Source organism: Lynx rufus, unplaced genomic scaffold (genome assembly GCF_022079265.1).
Source record: "Lynx rufus isolate CCGP_SWC_20201006 ecotype Redwood Valley unplaced genomic scaffold, mLynRuf1.p SCAF_17, whole genome shotgun sequence".
NCBI classification, from domain to species: Eukaryota; Metazoa; Chordata; class Mammalia; order Carnivora; family Felidae; genus Lynx; species Lynx rufus.
In genome coordinates this window covers 5966196-5988171 of record NW_025814831.1, presented here as the reverse complement: position 1 = coordinate 5988171, position 21976 = coordinate 5966196, and the positions used below count along the sequence as shown (strand labels likewise).

At 54.4% G+C, this 21976-nt stretch overlaps 2 protein-coding genes across 2 annotated transcripts in view; one reads left to right on the top strand and one right to left on the bottom strand.

Annotated features, from left to right (window-relative positions):
- The window catches only part of DEGS2 (delta 4-desaturase, sphingolipid 2), a 71432-nt gene extending 52743 nt beyond the window's left edge, over positions 1-18689 (bottom strand). Inside the window, exons 1-2 of the mRNA XM_047080116.1 lie at positions 18196-18689; positions 11439-11577 (exon numbers count right to left, since the gene is read on the bottom strand). Of these exons, the coding sequence (XP_046936072.1) occupies positions 11439-11577; positions 18196-18594 (538 nt within the window). The 5' untranslated portion in view covers positions 18595-18689. The remainder of the gene's footprint in view (positions 1-11438; positions 11578-18195) is intronic.
- A 396-nt stretch (positions 18690-19085) lies between these two features.
- The window catches only part of YY1 (YY1 transcription factor), a 28683-nt gene continuing 25792 nt past the window's right edge, over positions 19086-21976 (top strand). The window contains exon 1 of the mRNA XM_047080115.1: positions 19086-19858. Within this exon, the coding sequence (XP_046936071.1) occupies positions 19192-19858 (667 nt within the window). The 5' untranslated portion in view covers positions 19086-19191. The remainder of the gene's footprint in view (positions 19859-21976) is intronic.

The window sequence follows — 21976 nt, the reverse complement described above, 5'->3', positions numbered from 1 at the left end:
CACTGGGCTCACCTGCAGGGGAAGGGAGGGCAGAGGTCAGAACAGGAGGGGTTTCTAGGGGTAAAGCAGTGGTTATGTGGGGGGAGGGGATATTTAACGGTAAGCCTGGTCCACTGCTCTTGGCTGTTATAGAAGTGGATGCCCCCCAAAATTATACATCAAGATTTATGAAAATGCGCCTATGCCTTGACCCTGTAAACTGTTCTCCTGAAAACAATCCCAAAGGAAAAAAAAAACCCAGTTTACTCCTTGCCAGCTTTATCTGTAATGCTGAAAACCAGGAGAGAAAAAAAAGCCCGTTGGTATCTAGGGGTGGGGTTTGAGTTCTGGCTTTGCCACCTACCAGCTGCTTGACATCATTCCCCCGTGTGAAGTGGCAGGAAAAGCACCCAAGCCCTCAGGATGCCCAAAAGGCACCTGGCACCCAGCCAACAGGCCCCTGGAGCCTTTCTGGACGAAGAACGAGGGTTGGATCCCCTTGCCCCACGCCTCCGGGAGACCGTGCTCCCGGGGTTGATGCACCAGCTGGGCTCTGGCCACCTGCCCAGGTGCGCCGGAGACGACGTCCCACCGCTCCAAACCCCCACCACTCTGCTCTCCTCCGTGCGTCACCCCAGCTTCCTGCCTCCCGCACCCCCGGTGCGGTTCTACCAACCACTTCAGCCTGCTAAGCCCCATCCCGAACGGGCTCCAGTGCGGTCCAGCTGTCACTGCCCAGCGAAGCTCCCCTCGCCAGCTGCCGGGCCTCATCAGGGCAGGCGGCCACACCTGTCCACAGCACAGCACCTGCTCACATACCTGTTGGGTCCCGGGCTCGAGCTGGCTTCCATGCAACGGCCTGCCTACCCACTGTCGCTCACATCTGTTCGGATCGGCTTCCGCTGCCTGCGTTTCCCGTGTTCTGGCTGGGCACAGGGTGAAAGGCAGGTGCCCCCGACCCTGGCATTCATGAGCTCCAGGCTCCCAACTGACAGCTGTCGTCCATGAGGAGGGCCTCCACAGCCAGATGACCCCACCCATAGCAGCAGGTTAGAGGGAGCCCGAATCCTGCAGTCTTCCCACCCTGGGTCCTGAGCCCCTGGATGCCATTGTAAGTTAGAGATAAAAGCCCGCGTAGAAACTAGCAGAAATGGCCCATGTTGTAACTTAGGGGGGGTACTTTTCCTAGATGCCATTAAATAAGTATTTCAACGTGGAGGGGACCTACCCAAGGACACAGGAGGTTAGCAGTGGAGATAAACAGAAATGCGAGCCCTGACCCACGGTCTGACCGTGGGTCAGAGCTCGCCCCTTCCTAGCTTAGCTCTGTGCTTCCACACAAAGCCCTGGTCAGAGGGCCGCCAGAGGCAGGGCGCGCGCACTGGGTCCCCTACAGCACCTCCCTCCGCAACCAGAGTGAAGGCAGAATCGGGCTCTACAGGCGGAGTCCCAGCCCCGAGGGCCCACACGCCCACACAAGCACAGGCAGGCGGCCCGGCCCCTGCCCTTCACACGCTTTGTCCCACTTAACTCTGTCTTTACCGCCAACCGAGAAGTCAAGTTGTCGTGAAGACGCCCACGCAGAGGAACTGCCCCGGGAGGTCTCCTCCATCCCGTCTGCCCCCCCTTACCACTCCCCTGCAGCTCCAGGCGGCTTCCTCACCTCACCTTAATCATGAGACCGTCGCCCCACTCCAGAAATAGCCCTGTACTATTTTTTTTTTTTTTTTTTTTTTACAACTTTTAAGCTGATTTAGATTCCAGCCTCATTTAAGGCCTAGTACTTTCTCTCAGATCCTGGCTAGGAATCTGCCCTTAAGACAGAGACACACCCATGACCTTGGGTCTTCCTACAGAGTTCCTTGATTCCAAGATGGGTTTTTGGGTTGTCAGTGGGATCAGAACCTTGTAACACCCAGGCACGTGGGTGGCTCGGTCGGTTAAGCATCGACTCTTGTTTTCAGCTCAGGTCTCCATCTCACCATTCATGAGCTCGAGCCCACGTTGGGCTCTGTGCTGACAGCTCAGAACCTGCTTGGGATTCTCCCTCTCCTTCTTTCTGCCCCTCTGCCACCTCTTTAAATTTTTTTTTTTTTTCCAACGTTTATTTATTTTTAAGACAGAGAGAGACAGAGCATGAACGGGGGAGGGGCAGAGAGAGAGGGAGACACAGAATCGGAAACAGGCTCCAGGCTCCGAGCCATCAGCCCAGAGCCTGACGCGGGGCTCGAACTCCCGGACCGCGAGATCGTGACCTGGCTGAAGTCGGACGCTTAACCGACTGCGCCACCCAGGCGCCCCTCTGCCACCTCTTTAAAACACACACACACACACACACGCACACGCACCCCTTAAAAAAACAAAACAACCACCTGGTAAAACCAACCAGCAACTTGGGGTAAGGATGGGGCCCGGCAGGCTCGAAGCGACCCCAGCCCCAGGCGTATGCAACGCAGGCTGAATGCAAAGTAGGAAGTGGCACGGTGGTCGTGGTCATTTAGTGGGTTCGGCCCCCTCCCTGCAGCCGGGGGCCTGTTGGGAACTGGGAAGACAGAGGCTCCTGGCGGGGAGGTGACTCCGTCCAGTTCCCAAGTGAGGCCCGGGACGCTGCCTGGCTGCAAACCACTGTGGTCAGGGTGCTGCTGGGGGTGGGGGGCTGGGGGGGGGGCCCAAGCTGATCCAGGCTTTCTACCCAGCAAGCCTTGAGTGAGCTCTCCATAGGGGCACCGCCCACACGCAACGCTTGCGCTCAAGGAGCTTACAATCAAATGAGAGGAAACAGCAGGTCCCCAGACCTGGGGGAGGGGAGGATGGTCTGTTCAGCCTGCTGTCACAAAGCAGCATAGCGGGGAGGCTTACAAACCACAGACACGATTTCTCACAGTCTGAGAGCGAGGTGCCAACACCCGGGTTCTGCGGAGGGCTCTCTTCCAGGCTGCAGACGGCCTCTCCCTTGCCGTGTCCTCACACGGCCCGAGGAGCAGAGGGCCTCCCTGGGGGCCTGTGTTGAAGGGCACGGACCCCATTCAGGAGGGTTCCCTCCCCGCGCGACCAAATCACCGTCCAAGGGCACCCACGTCCTCACACCTTCACGCTGGGGATTAGGCTGCAACACAGGACTCTGGCGGGGACACAAAGGTTCGGATACTTCAAATGGACAAGGGCCAGCACAGGAGTTAGCTTAACCGAATCACTGGCTGTGCTGAAAACATGCGCCGGGGACCCAGGAATGGCTGACCCGCCAAAAAGGGCCCCGGTCAGAAGGTGGGGGCCACCATCGAGGCCACAGGGCCAAGCGCGCACAGCAGGGGAGGTGGGGGTGGGGACAGAGATCAGAGAACAGTGTGGCCGCTGCTGTGGCGAGCGCCCCACGCGGCTCTCCTGGCGATGCCCAGAAAACATGTCCCGGGAAGCCTCGAGCAGAGAGGGCCCTGTTTCCCAGTTCCCAACACAGATGGCCCTCGGCGCCAGGGAGGGGGCAGTGCGGCTTCCCGCTCTAGGTTCAGCCTGTCACATACACGTTGCACGTGCCCACGTATGCCAAAGCCTACCCTTACCATCGGCTTTCCGAGTTGGGCATCTGATTGGAGGCACCCGATTTTCGCCCAGGACCCGTGACCAGGGAGCGCGAGAGAGTTTTTACCTTTCTGGTCTCGGCCTGCCCAGAAGCAGCACATGGAAGAGGGAGCCCAGCCCCAGGCTGGGGGGGAGGAGAGTGGAGACACGAGGCCCAGACACCCGACACTGCCTGTCCACGGGCTGGACGGGGAAGGAAGAAGGCAGGTTCCCGGTTTTGGTGTGTGCCACGGGCGGGCGGTGGGGGGGGGGATCATGAAACACAGCAGCGTGAGGGTGGGCTCGGGGGCCAGAGCTCAGTTTTGCAAACAGAACTCAGAGGCTCTGGGATTCCTTCCCAGGCCTGCATTTCTACAGGGTGGTGGTGAGCTTTTCTGGACAAGGTCATTGATCCGTGGGGAGGAAAATCAATGAAAGCCCATTGACTGAAAAAAATAACGGGCTGGAATTTTTCTAGGGGGAAAAAAAAGCTCCAAACCATAAGTCACGTGCTGGCTCTATTAATAGCACATAAAGCCATTGCGGGCAGACAGACAGGTGTGGAATGGACACCCATGACCTCCGTATGAAAGAGGGAGGGTCTGTGGGAGGCTGACACAAGGGGACAGCAAGGGAAAACGAGACATGGAGAGGGACACTAAAGGAGCAGGAAGGGAGAGCCGGGCGCAGGCAACGGGAAACAGCGGGTGCACAGCTGCAGAGGCCACGACATAACTCTACGCAGTTCCCTGTGCGTGTAAAAGATAACACCAGGCTTCTAGAAGCAGCTTCTAGCTCCTCACCAAAGTCACTGCCTTAAGCCCTAATTGGCAGAAACGGCCCTGACGCACCCCTCCCTGTGACCCAGGGTGGGGCCACCCGCTTCCCTTGGGTCCCGGGACCTCCTTCCCCAGCTTGGTCCAGTTCAACAGAGAGGCTCATCTTCGATTCTCTATCCTCCCAGAGACTTGCCAGAGGGAAGTGGTATTAGTGAGCGTGCATCCCCGGGCCCTTCCTCCGGGCTCAGGTAGCACAGGGATGTAGACAGAGAGGCCAAGTGGAGATGAGAGGGAGGCCCCAGCACAGAGCCTGAGCCGGCACCATGAACACTTGGGGGACCTGGCTGGGGGCCCTGGGGCACCAGTTAAAGGGCCAGTGTGCAGAGGGGCACCTGGGTGGCTCAGTCGGTTAAGTGTCCGACTTCAGGTCAGGTCATGATCTCACGGTTCATGGGTTCGAGCCCCGCATCAGGGTCTGTGCTGATGGCTCAGAGCTGGAGCTGCTTCAGATTCCGTGTCTCCCTCGCTCTCTGCCCCTCCCCCACTTGCACTCTGTCTCTGTCTCTCAAAAATAAAAAAATGTAAAAAAAAAAAACATTTTAAAAAAAAGGGGCCAGGGGCGCCTGGGTGGCGCAGTCGGTTAAGCGTCCGACTTAAGCCAGGTCATGATCTCGCGGTCCGTGAGTTCGAGCCCCACGTCAGGCTCTGGGCTGACGGCTCAGAGCCTGGAGCCTGTTTCTGATTCTGCGTCTCCCTCTCTCTCTGCCCCTCGCCCGTTCATGCTCTGTCTCTCTCTGTCCCAAAAATAAATAAACGTTGAAAAAAAAATAATTAAAAAAATAAATAAATAAAAAAATAAAAAAAGGGGCCAGTGTGCAGAGAGAGAGCCTGGGGAGGAAGACCTCGGGGACGGCAGGAGCGGCAGGGAGGGACAAGGTACATCTGGGTGCCCGTAGACGGCCTGGAGCGGCTCGAGAGCCAGCTGGCAGAGTAGCAGGGCCCAACAAAGGCTTCCAAGCACAGGTGACCACCATGGGGCCGGCTCAGACCCAGCGGTGCTGGTCCGGCTGCCACATCAACCCGGTTGAGGGCAGAAAAGGCACTTTCGGTTCAGCATGGTGCACGGACACCCGGCCTGGGCATCTCAAGTGCTTGGACTACATCAGTTAGAGGGTCTTTTCTGACTCAAGTGCTGCCCCTTCCAGCAAGTTAGTGAGCTCTAACGGCATCTCCTTGCCCTGAAGACGCTTGGGTGCAGGGCACCTGGCACGTGGTCGCCCCGCGTGTCCTGAACCCCGGGGTCTCTGTGGGGGGGTGACCACCGGGAGCCCTGGGTTGCTGGCGAGCGGACTCATGGCTGTTTTGCCTTCTGTATAGTTGGCTGGGGAAACAGCCCAACAGCCCCACACAGCCTGGAGGTACAGGCAGGAGTGCGTAGGGCCGCCCTCTCCGGGAGTCGTGACCAGGCCCAGTGAGGGAAGGACATGGGAAGCAGGTGCGAGTGCTTAAAAGCAGCTAACCCTGCACGGCCATCAGGCTTTCAAGCGGGGAGAAAGCGTCCAGGTACTAATTCTCCCTTCCCGAAGAGAGGGAAACGTTACTATTGGCTAAGTGCTCAAGAGGTCTGATACAAAATGAGAAATGATGAGGAAAATTAGCACAAATTCAAAATAGATGATGTGGCTTCCCCAAGATTTTCTTCATTTGCTACTTTTCTCTGTCTTTTTTTTTTTTTTATGTTTATTTTTGAAAGAGAGAGAGAGAGCAAGCAAGCAGGGAAAGGCAGAGAGAGAGAGGGACACACAGAATTGGAAGCAGGCTCAATGCGGGGCTCGATCACGACCTGAGCCAAAGTCAGTCACTTAACCAACTGAGCCACCCAGGTGCCCCTCGCTCTCTTTTAAGTAGGCGCCGCACCCAACATGAGGCTTGAACTCACGACTCTGAGATTATGAGCCAGGCGTCCCTGCTACTTTCCCTCTGATTACAAAATTCATGCTTGTTTGTGCACCCATGTGCGCGGCAGCATTATTCACAACTGAAGTGTGGAAGCAGTCCTGAGTGCCCATGGTGGCACGGACAAGGGTGTGGTGTGTCCACACGAGGCACTTACGGCTCAGCCTCAGGAAGGAAGGGAATTCTGACCCCTGCTCCAACACAGAGGAATCTGCAGGACGTTAAGTGAAATCAGAGGGTCACAAAAGGACCCTGCACAATGTACTTACACACGTGAGGCACCAGAACGGTCAACTTCACAGAGGTGGAAAGTGCACGGTCAGCACCAGGGGTTGAAGGGACCAGGCAGGGGGCTTACTGTTCAACAGGAAGTTTCTGTTTTGCAAGCTGATGAGCTCTGGAGATGATGAATTCACAACAGTGTGAATGTGCTCGGTGCCCCTGAACTGTGCCCTTAAAAATGCCTAAGATGGTACATTTTCTGCTTTGTCTTTTATTGCAATAAAAAAAAAAAAATCAGGAAAAAGATCCCTTATGTGAAAGCCACACACACATGTAAACAAAGAAAACCACCGCCTAGAATCTCAGTTCCTAGAAGAAAACTGCACTGTTGTGACCTACGTACCTCCTCACTGTTTCTCTACCTTTCCCCCCCAAAGTTGGGATTATACAATATACTCAAATGTTCTACATTTTTGATGATTTTACCATAGCAGTTTTTCATAGTATTAAAACTGTTTACAAAACTTAAAAGCCAGGGCGCCCGGGTGGTTCAGTTGGTTAAGTGTCAAACTCTTGATCTCAGCTCAGGTCATGATCTCACCGTTCGTGAGTTTGAGTCCTGCATCGGGCTCTGTACTGAAGGCACAAAGCCTGCTTGGGATTCTCTCTCCTTCTCTCTGCCTCTCACCCACTTGTGCTCTCTCTCTCTCTCAAAACAAGTAAATAAGCATAAACAATATCCCATCAACCTACCAAGAGAAAATACAGAAGAGCAGCACCCCCTTTGGTGTGCCAGCCCTCCATCCCACTCCCCCTGTTCCCAGAGGGAAATACTCACAGTCTGACCTGTGCCACCATGCCAAGAACAGACCTGTGCAATGGCTCACACAGGCCCCGCGGTACCAGTGGGTTCACAGGTCCATGGTGCTGGACCAACGACCCCAAATCCCTTAGTCCTTTCCTCACAGTCCTAAAATGGCTGCCACAGCCCTAGCCATCACACCGGTTTTGGGGCAGGAAGAAGTAGGACTGTCTTCTCTTCAGGCTGTATCTTGTCATTAGGGAGGCAAAGCCACTTCAGCAATACACACTCTCCTGAAGATTTCATTGGCCAGAACTGCGTTACATTCTCTTTGATCCCTTCTCAGATCAGTCACTGGCTAAAGGAAATACGCTGGCCCTGGCTGTTTGCCCAATCGTGATTTGTCTGCTAAGCAAAGGTAGCTCCTCAGACCCTTCCCAGGGGATCGAATTTCTCCCTGGTACCTGCCCTGAGAAAACTGGGGCTCTGCAAGAAGGAAGCACCGGGTGCTAAGAGTAGTCATCAGCCAGGCCACGGGGACCCCCGACACATTCTGCTCAACAAACGCATCCGCACACATGCATGTGACACAGTAATGCATTCACCTATTTCTCCTGGTTGTTTCTAGATTTATGAATGTGGAACCCCAGTTTGCAAGAGGACCCCCCCCCGTCCCCCCGAGAGCTGGCAGGAGTAGGCTGGATGACAGCCAGGCTACCTCCCCACCCTGATGTTCCTGAGGCAGAAGTAGTTTATAGGACGGAGGTTTACACGTTACATTTTGTATACAAGTTGCTAAATTTGGATCCTATAAAAACAAGTTTGAATTTGGCCAGTTTGCAACCCTGAACGCTGTTCAGATAAACTCTGACATCATAAGCTCCCTGCTGGACAGGGCTACCCGCCTGGGTCGCAGCCACAAGGGGACTGCTTCTCTTCTCTCAGTGAGTAGGCTTTGCGTGGAGAATTCAATGGTCTGGGGGGAAAGGGGATGAGCAGTGTCCAAGGGAAATCACCACTTAATGGCCGTGACAGATGCGTGCAAGCAGGTCCTAAAACACCTCTGTCTGCAAACAGCATTGCTAACCTGCTAACTGTTGGATTTATCGATCAATAAGATGCTTATTTCCACAGGAAATGGTCTTTTTATGTAGACTCTCTTTGCTGTGGTGGGTGTGATGGGATTTTACTGGCCAACACCATTTGCTTTACAAGGGATGGATGACGGGCGCCTGGCTGGCTCAGTTGGTGGAGCGTGCGACTCTTGATCTTGGGGTCCTGAGTTTGAGACCCGTGTTGGGTGTAGAGATTACTTAAATAGATAAAAACTCTAAGATAATAAATAAAATGTAAAATTAAAGGGCTGGGGTGCCTGGGTGGCTCAGTCGGTGAAGCGTCCCACTTCAGCTCAGGTCATAATCTCGCGGTCCGTGAGTTCGAGCCCCGCGTCGAGCTCTGTGCTGACAGCTCAGAGCCTGGAGCCTGCTTCCGATTCTGTGTCTCCCATGCTCTCTGCCCCTCCCCCACTCACATTCTGTCTTTCCCTCTCAAAAATGAATACATGTTAAAAAAATTTTTTTAAAAAATAAAAGGGCGGGAGGAGATTGTGTCAGCTTCCTTTCAGCAGGTCAAAATGAGATTATCTTCCCAAAGCACAGTCTACTTAAAGAATTTCCTTTTTGAATATGCCTTGGAGAAATAATTGGAAATACACATCACTTTCCTGTAGCTTGGAGCAAACAACAGGCTTTGCTTTCTTCACATTATAAACTAATTTCAAGACTGATGATTTTTCACCGTGTTTGACATGGATTTTCTAGAATGATGTCTAATTTCCAGACACTTGTTTATTTGCTTGCAAATGGGAACGTTCACCTCTGGCAAAAAATCTTACGGACAAGTAGGCTGGGTAAGCTAGAATTCAGAGTTCCCAGAGGGTTTGATTCCTTTAAGACGCCGACAACAGTTTAACCCGGCAAAGAAGCATTTTCCAACCTCCCAATCCCCATCAAAGTAAACAGCCCCTCACTTAACATTTAGGATGTTCCAGGCCCTGAGTGCTCAGAAGCACGGAGACCTGCGAAACTAAGAAGAAACGTCGCTGCCTTCCAGAAGCTTCCAACCCAGGAACCGCCTACAGGTAGTTAGAAGACCGCTAGCTGGTCATCAGCTGGGAACATCACATGTATGGGGGACTGGAGACCAGTGAAGGGGTTATTTCTAACCGGAGGACCTGGGGCCTGCCGTGAGGCAGGACGGAACCGAGTGGACGCCGGTGGACGTGAGAAAGGCATTCCTTAACGGACGGAGCAAAGGCAGGGAAGCAAGACAACTTTTGTGAGGCTGGGTGTTGGGGGAGGGGGTCGAGGTGGAGCAGGACGGGGCAGGGAAAGCCGTAACGATGAGGGAATTTACTAAGCACCTACTATAGCCAGGAGCACTGTATATATTATTACAATCTGCCATTCCGACAACCTTGAACATCAACATTCCTATTTTACAGATAAAGAAACTGATCCAGAGAGGTTAAGAAACTCATCTAAGATCTCTTAGTTAATTCATCCATGGTGAGACAAATATTCAAATCCAGGTCTCTTATTTATTTGTTTTTTTTGCTACACCAGGTTTCCTTGAAACCCAGCTAAGGACCCTGGGCTTCGTTCCACGTGCAGCAGGGAGGAGGACGAGGCAACCACACCACTGGGTAGTTCTGCTCAGACAGGCCCCCCGCGTGTCCTGTACTGGGCTGGCCCTGTTCCTCTGGGAGCAAGAGGCAAACCAGACACTGTCCTTGCCCTTAAGGAATGTGTGATTTTGTGAGAAAAGCAGACCGGGTAAGAGCCATGTTCATTACAGTGAGAACAATGGTAACTGTGCCTATGGAAATACCCTTCCAAGGAAAGCTTCCCGGAGAGATCACCTGAGCAGTTCTGGAAGATGAGTAAAGGTGAAGGAGGCGGGAAAGGCCGTTTTAGGCAGAGGGAAATGAACAGGGTCTGCAGGTGGCACGAAGGCGAGTAAACGAGGCGGAAAGGTTCGAAGCGCCTCGCGGAGGAGCCGGCTGTCCCGAGGCGCCCGGAGCCCCAGAGGTTTGAAGCGGGGAGCGATGTGGTCCCCTCTACACGTTAGAAAAATTCAGGGGACCCCTGGCGCAGGAGGACCGGTGGCAGGCGCAGCAGCGGGCTGGCCAAAGGGCAGGTGACAGGGAGCCAGGGCCTCCGTGAGGACAGTAGGAGCGGGAATGGAGAAAAGCGGGCTTTAAAAAATATTTTGGAAGTAAACTCATTAGGAGTTGGTGGCTACACACGGGGGATGAGGGAGCGAGGAGTCCAGGGTGAATTCCCAAGTTCACTGCAAGTGAGTGCGGTGGTGAGGGAAGCCGCTGGAAGAGCAGGGCTGGCGCGGACGGACGGAGAGGTGGTTAGGCGGGCGGTGCGTCCAGGGTGCCGCGGGACAGTGCATGGGGCCATCTGGGACACCGGAGTGAACAGAATAGAGACGGAAGCTAAGAGTGGTCAGCACGCAGGTGGCTGTTGGGGCCACACGTGGGGACCCGATGACCCAGCAGAGCACGCAGAACACGGAGAGTGGCAAGAGAAGTGAGAAGGGGGAGACCGAGCTGAGCGGTGCAGACAGCCGAGGTGACAAGTCCAGGGACAGAGTAGCGGCCGGTGTCGGGTGCAAGAGAAGGCGAGGAAGCAGGTCAGAAAGCCTTCGCCTGTGTGGCCAGTGATGGAATGTCTGGTGGACCGCCGGGAGACACAGGGCCTGGGGTGGCACAGACGGGCTCGGGACGCTTAGCTGGGAACAGGAGACAGGCTACGGCTACAGAGACACAGGGTCAAGACAGGGGCTTGTTTTTAAAGACCAGGAGAGGGCGCCTGGGTGGCTCAGTCAGTTAAGCGTCCGACTTCGGCTCAGGTCATCATCTTGAGGTTTGTGAGTTCGAGCCCCATGTGGGGCTCTGTGCTGACAGCTCAGAGCCTGGAGCCTGTTTTGGATTCTGTGTCTCCCTCTCTCTCTCTGCCCCTCCCCCTCTCATGCTCTGTCTTTCTCGGTCTCAAAAACAAATAAAACATTAAAAAAAAAATTTAAACAACATAGCTGATGCTGGAGACCGTAAGTTACGGCAGAAGTCTACATACATGAACGGTGTCTCCTGCAGTGGGTCCCAGGATTCCAGAAGCGCAGAGACAGAGGTGGGTTGATCCAAGGGTGAAGTTTTATCAGACAGAAGCAGGACGGGATGCTGAAGACGCTTGTGATTAACCATGGGTTTCTAGTCTGGGAGAGAAAGGAGGGGTGAGAACACTAAATAAAGGTCTGAGGCTGAAGCAGAGGGTCAATGGGATGGAAGGTATGAGTCGGAAGGGGCAGGGTATTGGGGGTTTAAGACTCCAGATGTGCTGCTGCTCTCAGGAATGACAAGGACCGGGATATGGCAGCTGAAGAGGGGAAATGAGATAATGGAATTGCAGAGGCCAAAATACAGACCTGAGGGCTGTCAGAGGGCTGACTCAAGTCACCTAAGAGCTGGTATGGCTCAGGTGTGAGAGGAAGCCCCAGGTCTTCAAAAAATACAAGAGAAGGTGAGACGATGCCAGAGTAGCATCTGAAGTGGCACCAGCCTCACACTGGGTCGCGGTTAGCACTGCCTTTGGAAGGATTTGGTCAAAACATCCCTAGGAAAAGACGCACCCAACCCACGACTGCGTTCCCGCCACGATGACAATGCCATTTAAGCAGAATGGTGCAAGGAGACTCCCAACCCATTCCTCGGGGAGTAACAGGATGGCACAGTTTAGATATGATGGTCCTTCCTCCCTACCCCCATCCTTCAAATCCCAAGTTCAAAACTGTACGTGACGTAAGCAGGGAAAGAACCGTGCGCCAGGGTGTGCCAAGGAAGTCAGATGGCAACTCAGCACCAGAACGTGGCTCATGGGAACACAGAGGAGAGATCAACAGCCTTTCTCCTTCCTGACTCCCACCTCTAGGCTGCTGTTCCTGTGGCGGGGGCTGAACCCCACCATGACAACGCCTGTGCCAAGTCTCCTTGGGTCCACCCTCTCCAGCCAGAGCACCTGTGTCACAAGAAAAGTGAGCGAGACACCAGCAGTCCGCAGTAGAGACATGTCCAAAGGGAGCTCCAATGTTGAAAAATTGAGTTTTTTTTAAACGCTTTTTTTCAGAGAGAGAGAGACAGACAAACAGAGACAGAGAATGAGTGGGGAAGGTGCAGAGAGAGGGGGACAGAGGATCTGAAGCAGGCTCTGCATTGACATCACGGGGCCTGACGTGGGGCTTGAACTCACGAACTGCGAGACCACGACCTGAGCCCAAGTCAGACGCTTAACTGAGCCCCCCAGGCGCCCCAAGACTGGTTCCGATCGACATGGAAAACACAAAAGCAAGTTGTTTATTCTACTTTTAATAGACAGCAATCCACCTAGCTCAGAGAGATTAAATACTTACCTCTGATACGGCAAATCTACCTGGCTAGTAAATGAATTTTCATTTGCTCTAAGAAACCAAGTGAGTGTTGGATCCCATCTACAATCATTAGTTGCAAAACCAGCAGCGCCCGAATGCACAGCACAGGCGCAGAGGCTGAGACGTGAGGGTCAGGAACTAGCTCACCCAGGAAAAGAGAAGCGTGGGAAGAAAACGTAACTGGTCCTGAGGCGTACAAGCACCCTACATACCAAAAAAGCCCAAAAGTTGGGCATTTTCCTTACCATTACTGTGCACGCCCATAACGCCTGAAGACTGGCATTGTTAGGCCCATTTTACAGCAGAGGAAATGAAGGGTGTAGAGGTTACAAGCCTCTGCTAATGTTACACGATTGATAAACTGCGCCACTGGGACCTGACCCCAAGCTTGTGGTGACTCTGGTCTGCTCTTCCCACCGATCAGCTTTGCAGCTGGTCTGTCTCGCAAGGTCTGGAGTTCCAAAACCATTTCCACTATTAATCCCCAAGTTCAGGTGTGAATTTTGAAGAAGGAATGGCTGATACAAGACAACAGTAGGACATGATGTTAGTAACCAAGTACGAGTGAGAAAACCTCAGCCAACCCCAAAAGCAGTTTCAGTGGATTAATCTATTAATTTGATGAATTTCCAAGGCTAACAATGAGGGTTATGGGCTTGCCCCAATATTTACACATTTATCACCCGATTTATCTACTGCTGTCTCACATAGAAATTAACATAAAACAGAGGCCCCTGGGTGGCTCAGTCGGTTAAGTGTCCAACTTCGGCTCAGGTCATGATCTCACGGTTCGGGAGTTTGAGCCCCTCGACGGGCTCTGTGCTGACAGCTCGGAGCCTTCAGTCTACTTGATTCTCTCTGCCCCTCCCCCACTGCTCTAAGGTTTTTTTTTTTTTTTTTTTTTTTTTTAAAGAAACTAACATAAAAGAATGAAAGGCTGGTGTGTGGCCAAACACTGGGTCAGGCACTTTCTGGTCCCTTGAGCCTCAGTCCCAGCTGCGCTGTCCCTTACTCAGGAAGGCCTTTACCTGACAGCATCCCCCACCTCTCCTCTTCTTCCTAGCACTTCGCATAACCCGAATCCTGCCAAGTATCTGCGAACCACCCATCTGGGACCTATCCTCTCCGACCCTGCAGGTTCCCCGAAGACAAGTGTGTGATCCTCGCTCACAGCTGTGTCCTCCAGGCACTTGGCAAGGAGAATGACCAGCCAGACTCACCTGAACTCCCCGGGCCACTCCTCTTTACAGAGAAAATCCATCCGAGAGGCTGGATTCCAAACCCCCACCCCGTCTGCAAGGCCAAGCTAACTCCTTAGTGCTCGTAAGCTGTTCTGTTCCACTGCATTAACCCGCCCCACGCATGCAAATGCAGTCCAGCGTGGCTAGAAAAGTCACCGGGGCTGAAAAGAGAAACATCCGCTCACTCTGTTCAGGTGCACACGCTGCATCTGCCTGGCTGGGCAGGTGGGAGCAGCCAATGTCAGTGCAAAAGTGGATCTAGCGTCTCTTCGGGAGGCTATCGACCAGCAAAGTAGAGAACTAGGTTCGTGTGTTACCGAAGACCTCCACTTTCCTTAGTGTTATGGGTAGTAACCGGATCCATATACTGAAAGAACCCGCTTGGCCTCAGAGAAGAGAATTTGACTCAGGTCTTATAAAAGGACGTGAAATAGTACATAAATGTCAGCTTAATAGAGGTCTCGTCAGGGCACCTTACCACAACTTAAGCTCCAAATCTAATATAGACATTGATGGAGTGGGGAGTATGCTTCTCGTGGCCCAGATTTCATAGATCCCATAACCGAGAACTATAGTTTAGATGATTAAGACAGCAAATGCATGCCTACAGTGTTTCATTTGACTCGTATTTGTCTTTTTAAAGTTTATTTGAGACAAAGAGAGAGAGAGAGAGAGAGAGAGAGAGAGAGAGCGAGAGCGCGAGCAGGGGAGGGACAGAGAGAGGGAGACACAGAATCCAAAGCAGGCTTCAGGCTCTGAGCTGTCAGCACAGAGCCCGAGGCGGGGCTCAAACTCACAAGCTGTGAGATCACCATCTGAAGCTTAGAAGCTTAAACAACTGAGCCACCCAGGCGTCCCTCATTTGACTTGTATTGATACAAAGTTAGCATAACTTAGATGCACAAACGTGAAATGTCAACCTGATTTTCCCAAGTATTTTATTGGAAACTCGGCCTGAGGGGCACCTGGGTGGCTCAATTAAACATCCAACTTGTGTTTTCAGCTCACGATCTCAGTTTGTGAGATGGAGCCCCAAGTTGGGCTCTGTGCTGATGGCTCAGAGCGTGGAGCCTGCTTCAGATTCTGTGTCTCCCTTTCTCTCTGCCCCTCCCCTGCTCATGCTCTGTCTCTCTCTCTCAAAAATAAACATTAAAAAAAAAAAAAAAAAAAAAAGGACACTCGGCCTGGACCTAAATTGGAATTCAACCCCTGCAAACTTGGAGGCGTTGCAGTCTAACAAAAGCAGGGGACGCTCGCTCTACATGCAGCCCCGTGGCTACCTTGCAATGTGTCTTTGTGACCTCAACCAGTTCCTTCCTCAGCTGCTTTCCCTGTCCGTTAAAAACCAAAAATGTCCACGGCTCTAACATTCTCCTTTCTGCAGCTGATGCAGACCACTAACTGCCTGCTGACTGGAGATAACTTCAAAAGGACTCGATGTTTAGAATTAACCAAAAGGAATTTCACAAGGAAGGTACCTCAGTATGTGGAAAGGGAAATTATTTAGCGTCATGAGTTCATCACCTGAACCATTCCCAATCTGTTACAGATGGACATACGGCAGTGCGCCTGGGTGGCTCAGTCGGTTAAGCAACCAACTTCAGCTCAGGTCATGATCTCACAGTCCGTGAGTTCAAGCCCTGCGTCAGGCTCTGTGCTGACAGCTCAGAGCCTGGAGCCTGCTTCGGATTCTGTGTCTCTCTCTCTCCTGCTCATGCTCTCTGTCTCAAAAAAAAAGAAAAATAAAAACATTAAAAAAGAAATAAAAAAATGGACATATGGCAGAATGAAACTGAACAGCCAGCCTTATAATCCATAAGACCCTGTCTGAAAACGGGAGAGGTATCAACATTTTTTAATGCACATCCTTTTCCTCCCCCCACCCTGCTCTGCTCACTCCTGACATTTGCCCCCTCCACGCGTCTCCCTAAGCCACAGGCTCTTAAAACGGAGTTTGAGCATTTAATGGAGCTTTCAGGAAAGAAACCATTAGGAAGATGAAGGCAGGTGACTTTAAGAGTTGTGGCTAACAGTCCACATCTCTGTCCTGCTTCTGTCCTGATCAGGTGGCCAAAGGACACATTCCTTGCAAGATATTTGTCACCACATCTCCTCAACCATTAGTGAGCTCTGACTTCTTGAGCTCCTGGAAAAGTCTGCATGACTCAGGATTCTTCCAACATTCTAGTTTTTTCCACAGTTGTTTCCATTCATTTCTGCAGTAGACTGGAAGTCTTGGGTGAAGTTGGAGCTTTTGAGACCCTTGAAACAGTCCAGCACTATCATACAGAACTCCTGTCATGCCGCCTTCATTTTTTGATGAGCCAAAAAGCAAACAATCATTCCATGTATAAAAGAAGGAGCTAGAGACAGACACAGCCATAACCTTTGCCCTCACAGTTGGAAAGGGAAAAGCACCCAAGATCTGCGTTAAGAGAAATACCAGCTTAATTTAGTAACACTAATCATTTGGCTTCTTGCTAAAACAAAGGGACTCTAGAACATTCAGAGGGAATGCTCATTGGCTCAATTCCCTCTGCCCAAACAGAAGAGAAAAAGCGGTAAAATTACCCAAACTTTCAGAGCCATGGTTCTGAAATGGCAATTTAACCTGTCCTTTTAAATTGATATTCACCTTTTGCAGCAAGTGTGAGGTTAGTGCCCATACAGCGCAGGGTCTTTGCACATCTTGTCGTAAGATCCTTCACAGCTAAAGCGCTGAAAGCAAGAATACCTCCCACCACAGAAAACTCCAGGCCTATGTTAAACGGGTCACCTGCTCTGGGGCAAGTTTTAAAAGCTACTCGTGGAGCAGGTGTGAGGATAGCACTTAGGGACATCTTAATGCTGTGTTGCACCTGCCATCCTTCCCAAGTTTTAAGCCCTTTTCAGTTTTCTCCCCTTGATGGTGAACGTCTACAGATCTAGGATTTAGAAGCTAAGCAGGTACTTCCCCCATTTCTGGTGTTTCTAGAGGGAAGTATCAACTACTTACAAAAACATTTTCTTGTCAATTACCAGAGAGTGGGGAAAGTGAAATTAAGCCACATACAAAATTCTCCCACAACTGGTTTTCGCTTGTGAAATATTTATGCACAATTTATAAGCTACGAAGCCAGAAATGACTTATTTCAACAGATTTTACTTTGCCAAACTGTGTGGGTGCAGAACTCCAAGGGGAATTACTCAGGTTTTGAAACTCAGATGCAAAGAGAAAATGATCTCATTTTTCACTCTTTATGCTGAAATTCTCAAAAGTCAAGTCGAATGGCATTTAGATATTAAATCAAGTCACTTGTTAATCAGAATGAATCAAGTTTTCTCTAATATGTTATCAAAGACACCTGCTGGTTTTAACAAGTTGGACCTAAGAACTGATGGATCAGTCCAGAACAATGATGGGCTGCAACTGCAGGAACACTATTCCAGGAATAAGCGTGGAGAACGTACGCATTCAATGAATTTGCACGGCATTAAACTGGGCAAACAAAGACACGCCTTCCCAGATTTTCTGAAAAAATCAGGGAGTCTATATTTTTATTGCTTTAAACCAACTGTCAGGTCGACCAAAAGGATGAGTAAGGGCAAAATGACCTCGCTGCACCAGCCATTCAGGAAGGCTGAACTTGCCGTTATTTCGTGCCAGGAAAAATCCAGGCTCTGTTGCACGAAGAATGGAGAAACGGGGGAGCTTTAAAGGATGAGACGAATGCAAAGCCTGGTGGGCAAAGGGAGGAGTGTCTATGAAAGTGAGAAATAGGTGAAGACGGTGGTCAAGGAAAACACTGATTGGCTGGAGAGCGAAGAAAGGGAAGCTCAGAAGGAAATTCTAGAAAGCCACAAGGAGCCGAGCGACACGACGAGCGGCGGGGGCCCCCGTGGTTCCAAGCTCTACAGCGAAGCGGGCACCCAACGGCCCCGTCTCAGGTTTCCGCGGGTCACAAAAGGATAACGGACATCCTCCCAACGGTGGACCTGGGGGCTCCGCGCGCCGCTTCCGCCCGGCCGCCCCGCCCCGGCCGTCCGGCGCGGCCCACCTGCGCTCGGCACCCCGGGCCCCGCGCCTCGCGGGGAAGGGCGCTCGCGGCGAGATGCGGGCCCGCGGAGGCCCACGGCCATTCTCCTCTGCGGCCCGCCCGCCTTTGTTCGCCTGGCCCTGCACACTCACCGCCGCCATCGCCCGCCCGGAGCCAGGCGCCGAGAGCAAACGCCACCCGACGCGAAAAAGGAGGCACAGGCGTTTCTCGTCAAAGCAGACTTTATTGGGCGCCGGGGCCGCCCCGCGCGCGCCGCCCGCTCCCCCGCGCGTCCTCCGGGCCGCTGGCCTGCCTAGACCCCGCGTGCGGCCGACCCCGCCCTCTCCCGCAGGCCCCTCCCCCGCGGCGCCGGGGACCGCGCACCGCTCACCGGCTCCCGAGGCGGCGGCTGCAGCGGCGACGCCCCGCTCCCGAGTGCGGCCCGGGCCCGGGGCGGCGGGTCTCGCTGCTGTTGCACCGCGGAGGGCGGGAGCCGCGCGACTCTCGGCGGCGGGCGGTGGCGGCGCGCTGACGTCACGCGCCGCGGCCATCCGGCGCGCGCGGGGGCCGCCCCGTCGACCCCAATCCGGGAGGAGCCCGGGTGAGTGGGCGGGGCCACGACGGCGAACGGGCAGATCGATTGGCAGAGGGGGAGGAGCGAGAGGGCCAGTGGGCGAGTGGGAGCGAGGCGGGGCGGGCCGAGGCCAGCGCGGAAGTCTCGCGAGGCCGAGCCCGAGCGGAGTGTGGCGGCGGCGGCGGCGGCGAGATCTGGGCTCGGGGTGAGGAGTTGGTATTTGTGTGGAAGGAGGCGGAGGCGCAGGAGGAAGGGGGAAGCGGAGCGCCGGCCCGGAGGGCGGGAGGAGGCGCGGCCAGAGCGGGCGGCCGAGGCGCGGCGAGGCGGGGCGCCGGGGCGAGCAGCGGCCGAGCGAGCGCGGGGCGCACCGAGGCGAGGAGGCGGGGAAGCCCGCCGCCGCCGCCGCCGCGCCCGCCCCTTCCCCCCGCCGCCCGCCCCCTCTCCCCCCGCCCGCCCGCCCGCCCGCCGCCTTCCTCCCTCTGCCTTCCTTCCCCACGGCCGGCCGCCTCCTCGCCCGCCCGCCCGTAGCCCCGGAGCGGAGGCCGCCGCGGCCGTGGCGGCGGAGCCCTCAGCCATGGCCTCGGGCGACACCCTCTACATCGCCACGGACGGCTCGGAGATGCCGGCCGAGATCGTGGAGCTGCACGAGATTGAGGTGGAGACCATCCCGGTGGAGACCATCGAGACCACGGTGGTGGGCGAGGAGGAAGAGGAGGACGACGACGACGAGGACGGCGGTGGCGGCGACCACGGTGGCGGGGGCGGCCACGGGCACGCGGGCCACCACCACCACCACCACCACCACCACCCGCCCATGATCGCGCTGCAGCCGCTCGTCACCGACGACCCGACCCAGGTGCACCACCACCAGGAGGTGATCCTGGTGCAGACGCGCGAGGAGGTGGTGGGCGGCGACGACTCGGACGGGCTGCGCGCCGAGGACGGCTTCGAGGACCAGATCCTCATCCCGGTGCCCGCGCCGGCCGGCGGCGACGACGACTACATCGAGCAGACGCTGGTCACCGTGGCGGCGGCCGGCAAGAGCGGCGGCGGCGGCTCGTCGTCGTCGGGCGGCGGCCGCGTCAAGAAGGGCGGCGGCAAGAAGAGCGGCAAGAAGGGCTACCTCGGCGGCGGGGCCGGGGCGGCGGGCGGCGCGGACGCGGGCAACAAGAAGTGGGAGCAGAAGCAGGTGCAGATCAAGACCCTGGAGGGCGAATTCTCGGTCACCATGTGGTCCTCAGGTGAGCGCCGGCGCGCGCCGGCCCCCGGGATGTTTTTGTTTTGAAGGGAAGCCATGTTTTATGTGTGTGATGGGCGCCGCCATCTTCTTCGCAGGGCAAGTATGGCGGCCCCAAAAGATGGCGGGCCGCGGCGGGGGCGGCGGGCCGGCGGGCCGGCGGGCCGAAGATGGCGGCGGGAGGCGCGGCGCCGCCCGCTAGGCCGCAATGGCGTAGTTTCCCCGGGCGGGGCGGCCGCGCGGCGCGGGGCGGGGCGGCGCGGCGGGGCGGGGCGCGCTGGGGCCAACGGACGGCCGCCGGCCCGTTGTCCGCCGCCCCCGCCCGGCTGGCTCCCCCGCGAGGCCTGGGGGTGGGGGGGGGCGCGGGGCGGGCCTCGGCCGGGTTGCGCGGAGCTCGCGCCCGGCCGGGCCGCCCGCCGTCGCCTTTCCCCCGCCTTCCTCTGGGGGGCGTCTCGGCCCCGCCCCGCTCCCCTTCCCTCCCCTCCCCTCCCCTCCCCTTCCCTTCCCTCCCCTTCCCCTTCCCCTTCCCCGGACCCTCAGCTGCTCCCGAGAGGCGCCTTCCGCTCCCACGCCCGGCGCGCAGGCCGGACTCTGCCCGCGGCTGCGCTCCCCGTGCTCCCCGCGCTCGCCTCGGTGGGGCGGGACTTGGGCGGCACGTAGGGCTCGCGTGTGCAGGCTCCGCGCCGCCGGGGCCTGTCACCGCGCTGCCGGCGAGGTCCTCGCTTCCCTCCCCCGCCCCCCGCAGCACGTCGGGGCGAGGGTCCGCGAGGTTTTGTAGATTGCTCTTAACCCTTTACGTTTGGGGAAGTTTCAGTTTGTCGAGGGTTCGGCGCGTTGCAAATAGGTCGGTTATCTACGCGACTGGGGACGTTTGTCACTAAATAAAGTCGAGTACTTTAAGTCTTTGCACGAATTTTAGTTGACAGAAGGCCATCTACTTTCTTTCCCCGTGAAGAGATTCTACAAAGCCAAAGAAAATATCTAGAGCAAAAGGGACTTACTGCGTGTTGATTTTTTTTTTTTTTTAACTTTATAACCATGGAAAAGCTGGCTTTTTTCCCTGTGGGTGTCTTGTTCTTTTTTTCACATGCTATCTAGTTAAGTTGCCGGGATAGTAAGTACACTGAGAATGATCCTGCCATGGCCAGTTAATTTTCTATTTGTGAAGATCGTCACACGTAGTACCAAGTTTGTGTTGTAGAATCCTTCTCCCAGGATTACTTTACCGCTGTCCCATAAATTCTGAGAATTGGACGCAGCCTCCAAGCGCGATGACCCTTGAGTATTAAAAGATCGTTAACAATTGAGAGGAACAAATGAAGCGCGAGGTGAAAAGGCCGGTAGGGAAGGCTGGTCTGGTTGTAGCTCCTGCAAGCCCCGAGACGAGCTAACTAACCTCGGACGGATCTGGGACTCAGAGGACCGAGCAAAGGGATCCGAGTTGCTGCCAGAATTCGATAGCAGGTATTAATAGGCGCTGCTGTTCTGGATTTCAGAGTGTCTTGTGGAGGTCTTAGGAGTTTGAGTTTAGTCGGAGGTACGTGTTTAAGTGAGACCTGTCCACTAACTTATTTGATGGTTGTCAGAGCACCTTCTGTAGATTCTGGTGGCTTAAGAATGAGCGCATGTACACCGATCGTGTTGAAACTGAAAGCCTTGTTTTTCCATTAATATGAATTGCTTATTGAATTTTGCTGGAATCAGGATACCATTTGAAATTAGGTATTAGATACCTAAAGATACGCCCACCACATAAAAGTAAATTTACTTTTTCTCACAGTGAGGACATGTTGGTTTTGCAGAAATTTGGAAAACCAGGGCGTTACATACTCTGTCCTTGATCTTACCAAGTTGCTTACCCGCTTTCCCATACCCAGAAAACTTGATAATGGAGGCTTTACTTGATGAAGTGATGCGTATCAAGTCAGCCAGTGGAGGGGGGGGGGGTTGGGGGGGCATTTGAGGGGCCTGACTAATGGGAGGTAATTTACAATGAAGTCAGCATTGAAAAGTCATTATTTCCCCTGTAAGTGGCTGCTTACAGAGTTGAACAGTTTGGGGTTATTTTAATGCCCATTTCTTTGCAGAGTTCGTTGTCTGCATAACAGAGTACTCTGTACAT